Genomic DNA, 6783 nt, shown 5'->3' with positions numbered 1-6783 from the left:
CGGTTGCCAAGGGAATTGATTGCAAGTGCCAGACAGTCTGGCCTTACGAACAGCAATGAACGAGGCTTGCAATGACCACCTGTTCATTTAGAATGAAGCCTCACAAACAGCTTGTTCACGAACAGCTGATTGGGTGGTTCATGGCTTTTTTTTTTTTAGTTCGTATTGCTGTTCGTGCCCATCTCTAGTCTTGACTGGTGTTATGTGGAGGACCCCAACCATTACCTGTCTGAGAGGCCCCAAAACCTGTGAAGGGAGGTTTGGGATGGGTCGCAGGGTGTGAGAGTGGGGGGGGGCAGGTTCTTACTGCCATAACATCCAAATCCCAAGCAAAGGTTATTTGGTCTGTGCTTTAATGGATGGAAAACTTGGTGGCAGCAGACAAGGAGACAGTACCTGAGTTTGAATCTACTGGTATTCTCCCAGGGTCTTATTCAGGATGACCCCAAGTGGGAACACTCTTAAATTGGAGAGGGGAAGGCTGTAAAGGGGGTAGGCCACATGGCTGGCCATGGATTCCTTGGTGTTTTTAGAGGCTACAACCTCAGGCAACTCCCTGGCACATTTAAGATTACCTGAGGTGGTAGCCGCCCAGTGACCCTTGAAGAGGATGTGAAATCTGTTGCAGAACCCTTCCCACAAAAGGAAGGTGGTGGCCCTTGTGGCGGAACGGGCGCTGGCTCTCAGTCCGAGCAACTGAGCCGCCATCAATGGCCTGCTAGCCCCGCTATCCACCTCCCACCATCCCTGGTGGGCATGGCTCACACTCTTCATCACTGCCACCACTCACTGAATTGTACACCGCCTGACTGAGGGGCAGTGAGACCCCTCTGGCTGAGGTTCCTTACTGGGAAGTGAATTCCCCGATCTTTGGGTGGGCCCTGGAGAATTGGCAACCCACCGAGGTCTGGCCTGATCAGGTTCTCCTGGGCTCCCTCCCTTCCTGTAGCGTGCCAAGTGGGGGAGCTTATGTAGTCAGAGCACCACAAGGCTCTTTATATTCAAAAATGTATAAGCTATTAACTATATACAGAGCACTATATACAAAGCAGGTAAAGGCACCACACATAGGGGTAGACCCCCCTGTTCAGAACTCATAGGGCAGAAAATCAAACTGAAGACAACCGCCGTCTGCTTTCCCTACCACACTGTTCCCTGCTCTACCTTAAGGGGGGGGCGGGTGGTCTGAGGGAAAGTTCACCTTTTGTTTCCTTTCTGCTGCCTCTCAGGCCCTCCACACTTAGGGCCTAGGCACCCGGGTTTCACCCAGCAGCAGGAGCCTCTCCTTCTTCAACCAAGAAGGAGCCTAACTAACTTTTTTCCCTCAGGATCGGCTGAGTCTCTCAATTCCGGCTCCACCCCTTATTTTTCCCACACTTTCTTGGCCAGGGGCAGCTGGGAGTTGTAGTCCAGGAAGAAGGGCGTCCCACACCAAGACTCCTGCAGGCCTCTTCCTGGCCCCACAGCCCATCAAACCTCATGGGGAACATTTCCTCCCCTTTCTTTAAAGACAGAATAACAGCAACTGGCACTCATTTCACCCCTGGAAACCATTTTGTTACAGCCCTATTTGAATAGAAGTCCAGCAAGGGGCAGCGCTCCTCCCTAGAGATGGGCACAAACAGCAATACGAACTAAAAAAAACCACGAGCAGCCCAATCTGCTGTTCGTGAACAAGCTGTTCATGATGCCCCATTCTAAACGAACAGGTGGTCATTGCAAGCCTCCTTCGTTGCTGCCTGAGCTGCCATGGGAATTGAATGTAGATGCCAGGCTGTTTGTCCAGCCAGACAGTCTGGCACCTGCAATCAGTTCCCATGGCAACTCAGGCAGGGATTGTCTAAACTCTGTCTGAACTCCTGCTGTTGCCCTGGAAACCCCAATCTAAGCCCAATTTAGCTTGATAGGCAGGTCTTCCTTCCAAGTGTGGACTGGAGCTCCAAATTTGTTACTAGAGGAAAAGACCAGGAGGGAGTGGGGGCTTCCAGCTCTGGCTTTCAGGGAGAGATGCTGTTAGAGAGACAGGGTGAGTGCATTAGAGCTTGAATTTTCTTTGTGTGTGGTTGGATAGGGATCTACACTTTCAGGTTCCAGGGCTGCTGCCAGGCTCTGGGGCCAAGCTATTATTTATTATGGGTACGTTTCCTGCTGTCTGCTCAGGTAAGGTTTCTGGGAGTGGTGTGGTAGGGATCTTGTTGGCTGGAGGAGAGCCTGCTGGCCCCCACGAACAATGAACAACGAACATGTTCGTGACAGGATCACGTTCACCAGTGTTTGTTCTTTGTTGTTCATGGATGGCAACGAACAACAAACATCATGTTTGGGTTTTTTTTCTGTTCGTGCCCATGTTTACTCCTCCCTGCATATGGGTGTAAGGGCTAACCTCAACCCTTTGTGCCATGGACTATTTCTCTGAAGTGGATGAGTGGGTGCCAGTGCCAGCTGCCACTCCCTCCTTGCAGGTCTCAATTTAAATAAAAATCACTAAGATGTCACAGAATCATAGCTTCTGTCCACCTTAGTATTCTTAGAATTTGCAAATTTCATCAGAACTCTCTTTCTTCTTATTTAACTTATCAAAGAACCATAGAATCATAGAGTTGGAAGGGAGCTCCAAGGTCATCCAGTCCAACTCCCTGTACAATTATAACACTGATTGTTATGAAATCCCTCCTCAGTGTATACATCTGCTTTTTTAATAATAGTTTCAATAGTTTTAATAATAGTTTTAATAATAGTTTCAAAATCAGATTTGTCACTTCTAAAAGAATACAGACTGCACAAAGCACTGATAAAGATTACCAAGGAAGGCTCATCGATACAATAAAAATATAAGTTTTCAGTTTTGTACAGGATAAGCATTCTATAACAAGCTTTTCTGCAGAATCAGAAAACTATATTGCATATATTAGTTGACAATATGGATGCAATGAACAACAGTAGAGATCTGTCTGAATTTCTGTTCTAAACAGCTCTAAACAAATGAGGAAATTAAAGGACAGCATGGATGGACGCCAGAAAGGATGAATGAGGATCAAATGGATACCAATGAATAAGCTTCTGTAAAGATGGTTGTGGCTTATGATCCACTACTGCGGGGAACAGCACAGATCTTATAAGGCTGGGGAGGGGTAACCAATCGTACTACAGGGTCTTCATTGATTTTTTTCAGTCCTTCTGGTGGCTGAAAGGTGAATGCCCTCAGCAGGTTGGTAAAGAAGATGAAGAGTTCGATTTTTGCCAGCTGCTCCCCAAGACATATACGGGCCCCTGTAAAGGGAATATGAAAATCAGCCAGTGAGTTATATCTACTCTACCTGCTCCCCGTTGTATGTTTCCCTGAACAACAACTACTTTAGACATCAAGAAGGGAAAGTGAGCTTATTAAATAAAGCCCACTCCCTCTTCTCAAAGGAGCCCCATAACCTTCCCTTTACTACAGCCACTGATCTTTGCATAACCACTTTTTATTGCTGGATCAGAACCTCACTGTGGGCTGCTTTGGATCAAGGTCCTCCACTAATTGATACCAACAGCTTAATGTTTAGAGTCTAGAGTCCTGACAGCTGCATACACAATCATTTTCTCTATAAATATCTGCCCAGTTGAGCTGGGATCAAGATGAAGGATACTGAAAGATGAAGTCCAACCAAATTTCCTTGAATATGAAATATCAATCACTGCTAACTAGCGTACAGCAGACTTCAAACCTTTGAACAATAAATAAAATACATAGTTCAGCAATGCTACAAGTAACTGGAACCACAAAAGTAGACAAAGAAAGATGGACAAAGGGAGAGAAGATGTTGAAGCAGTTGGTTGTTTTGGGTTTTATCCATTTTTCTGCTAAGCTGATTTGTTGTTTGCTTGTTTGTTTGTTTGCATGCTTGCTTGTTTGTTTCAACTTTTATTCCATCCTCCCCACACAGGCAGGCTCAGGGCAGATTACATTCAATAAAAACGTTACAATAAAACTTACACTTTAAACAGCTTAAAACAACAGTAGCAACCAATACAATATAAATATTTAAAAGAGTACAAGATAGCAGCAATCATCCAGTTGGAGGCAGTCAATCTAACACCTAAAACTACCACTTAGAAGATGGACGGTGGATGCCTCTAGTAGGAAGGGAGCCAATCTCTTCTATTTGGCCGGTAGAGGCCTAGCTAGACCAAACCATATGCCTGGCAGAACATCTCTGTCTTACAGGTCCAGCAGAAAGATAGTAAGTCCTGCTGGGCCCTGGTCTCATTAGACAGAGAGTTCCACCAGTTTGGATCCAGGACCGAGAAGGCCCTTGTTATGGTTGAGGCTAGGCAGGCCTCCTTGGGGCCAGGGACCACCAACAGTTTTTTATCCCCTGATCTCCTGATGTAGGAATATTTCCTTCTATTACTTGGCTGCAGAATTGGAAGGTGTTTTTCCTCCCTGTTAGACAAACTGTCCTAAATATGGGGAATTAACAGACAGTAGGCTTATATTAAGGGATCGAGACCTGTGTATACCAGAATCAGAGTTCCTGGAACACGTCCAATGAGAGAGGAGACTAATACTTCAATGAATCAAAGACTTTACTTAATAAACTTGAGTATACAGAACATGAGAATCACACACACCTTCATTACAAGACTAGGAAATAAAAGGTGGGAAAAATAGAGATGGTTGCATTAGCAGGAAGATCGTTGTTTGGGCAATACACACCTGTCCTGGTGAGAGGAGAGATCCAGCAGCGCTTGTGCTTAGTGTAATGGCCAGCACTGCACTAGATTGAGCAGAGTAGGAGGGAGACAGAGGGAAAGGTGGGTAGGGGAGGGGTTCCCAAGGGGTCTGAGCATCTCCCTTATATAGCCAATTCCTATCTGGAGGCAGGACCAGTGATGATGTTCGTGCCCCACTGATGGTTCTCAGGAAATTTAACAAAAGCAATTAATGTGTCACTTTAACAGGACACAAGATACCTGGAATGGATAATTTGGAATCTAATGTTTGTCCGTTGTGACACCTCGAGAGAGCAGGAGGGAGGGGGAAAGAGCAGGGAGAAAGCGATTGAGTTTATTGATGGGGCTTGGTGATGCTTCCATGGAGAAGAAAAGCTGTAATGGAAGGATAAATGGGGAGCCATCTGCATTTTAGTGTTTGCAGAGGGTGGCTTGTGGGTACTGATCAAGGGGTTGCCCTGCCAGTCCCATGGCATTCCCTTTCTCATGCATAATAATGGCCTCAGTACCAAGTTATGCACAGTACCAAGTTATGCACATATACAGGGCTTTTTTTCTGGGAAAAGAGGTGGTGGAACTCAGTGGTGGAACTCAGGACTGCACAATGACGTCACTTTGGGTCAGCTGGAACAAGGGGGAGTTCTTTAAAGTTCAAATTGCCCTTGGCGAAAATGGTCACATGGCCGGTGGCCCCGCCCCCGATCTCCAGACAGAGAGGAGTTTAGATTGCCCTCTGCCACCAAGCAGCGCGGAGGGCAATCTATACTCCCCTCTGTCTGGAGATCAGGGGGCGGGGCCACCGGCCATGTGACCATTTTCAAGAGGTTCTGGAACTCCATTCCACTGTGTTCCCACTGAAAAAAGCCCTGCACGTATATAAAGTCCATGTCCAGATTCTGGGAGGAGGGAGGGTCCAGGCAACATCCCTTATACATGCTATTGTGTCTTGTAGAACTTCTAAGAGGCAGGGAGGGCACCAGTATCAAGCCATGCAAAGGAAGGAAATAGCATTCAGCCCAACAGTAGAGCAGGCATGGGGCTGTCCTGATCAGCAATACAGACCAAACGAATGCACTGAAGAGATGTCAATTCAGTGAAACATTGGCAATGCTCTGTTGCTGGAACAGGTTGCTACAGAGAAGGAGTCATCAATCCATGGTAGATCATGGGCTTTTCATTCTGCACCTGATAGTTCCAGCTTTGAAATCTGAGGCTGAATGGCCTGGGAAGATTTCTGCCTAAAATATTGCTAGCTTTCCAGCAGAATAATGTCTCTGTTATGTTTTATAACATTTATTACTCTGTATTACATGTTACATTTATATCACGCCTTTCTCCCCAATGGAGACTCAGATCAGCTTATGGCATTCTCCTTTCCTCCATTTCATCCTCACAACAGCCATGTGAGGTAGGTTAGGCTGATTGTGCATCACTGGTCCAAGATCATCCCGCAAGTTTCCATGACGGAGTGAGGATTTGAACCTGGATCCCCCAGGTGTTTGTCTAACACTCTAGCCACTGCAACTTATTGGTTTAAAAAAGGAAAGGAAAGGAAAGGAAGAGAAAGAGATTCTTCTTATCTTCAACTTGTGGTCACTTGACTTGAACCTTTCATACACACATAAAATATACAGTATTTATAGGGAGGTTTCATATTTTATTAAAGATGGATCGGTAACTCTTATCTAATGAACAGTTCTCCAAAGCTAAGCACTAAATATAAAGATGTTTTTATATGTATAGCTAGCACTAGTTTGGACTTCTACGTGTACCTGCTCCAAATGGAAGAAATTCTTCTCTCTCCACAAAACTTCCATTCTTGTCCAAAAAATGGTTTGGGTTGAACTCTCGAGGGGTTTCCCATCGCTTGGGATCAAGAAGAACGGAGCGGAAATCGGGAATTACAGTGGCCCCCTGAAAGGAAGAAATGGTTGGTTTGGAAGACACTCGGGACATCACTAATGAGGCTTTTCCCTCACCGATGCCCCTAGGTGGCTATCAGCTGGCCAGTCAGATGTGAACAGAAGGTGTCCTCCAGCCTCAGTTGGATGAGGAAGGGAGTTG

The 6783-nt window shown here is 45.9% G+C and overlaps 1 protein-coding gene across 1 annotated transcript in view; it reads right to left on the bottom strand.

Annotated features, from left to right (window-relative positions):
• Nucleotides 1-2711: 2711 nt before the first annotated feature.
• LOC129332009 (cytochrome P450 2J5-like) overlaps nt 2712-6783 on the bottom strand; it is a 35019-nt gene continuing 30947 nt past the window's right edge. The window contains exons 8-9 of the mRNA XM_054982757.1: nt 6492-6633; nt 2712-3270 (exon numbers count right to left, since the gene is read on the bottom strand). Of these exons, the coding sequence (XP_054838732.1) occupies nt 3080-3270; nt 6492-6633 (333 nt within the window). The 3' untranslated portion in view covers nt 2712-3079. The remainder of the gene's footprint in view (nt 3271-6491; nt 6634-6783) is intronic.

This window comes from Eublepharis macularius, chromosome 6 (assembly GCF_028583425.1).
Source record: "Eublepharis macularius isolate TG4126 chromosome 6, MPM_Emac_v1.0, whole genome shotgun sequence".
Taxonomy (NCBI): Eukaryota; Metazoa; Chordata; class Lepidosauria; order Squamata; family Eublepharidae; genus Eublepharis; species Eublepharis macularius.
The sequence above is the reverse complement of the archived record's forward strand: the minus strand, read 5'-3'. Positions and strand labels throughout refer to the sequence as shown.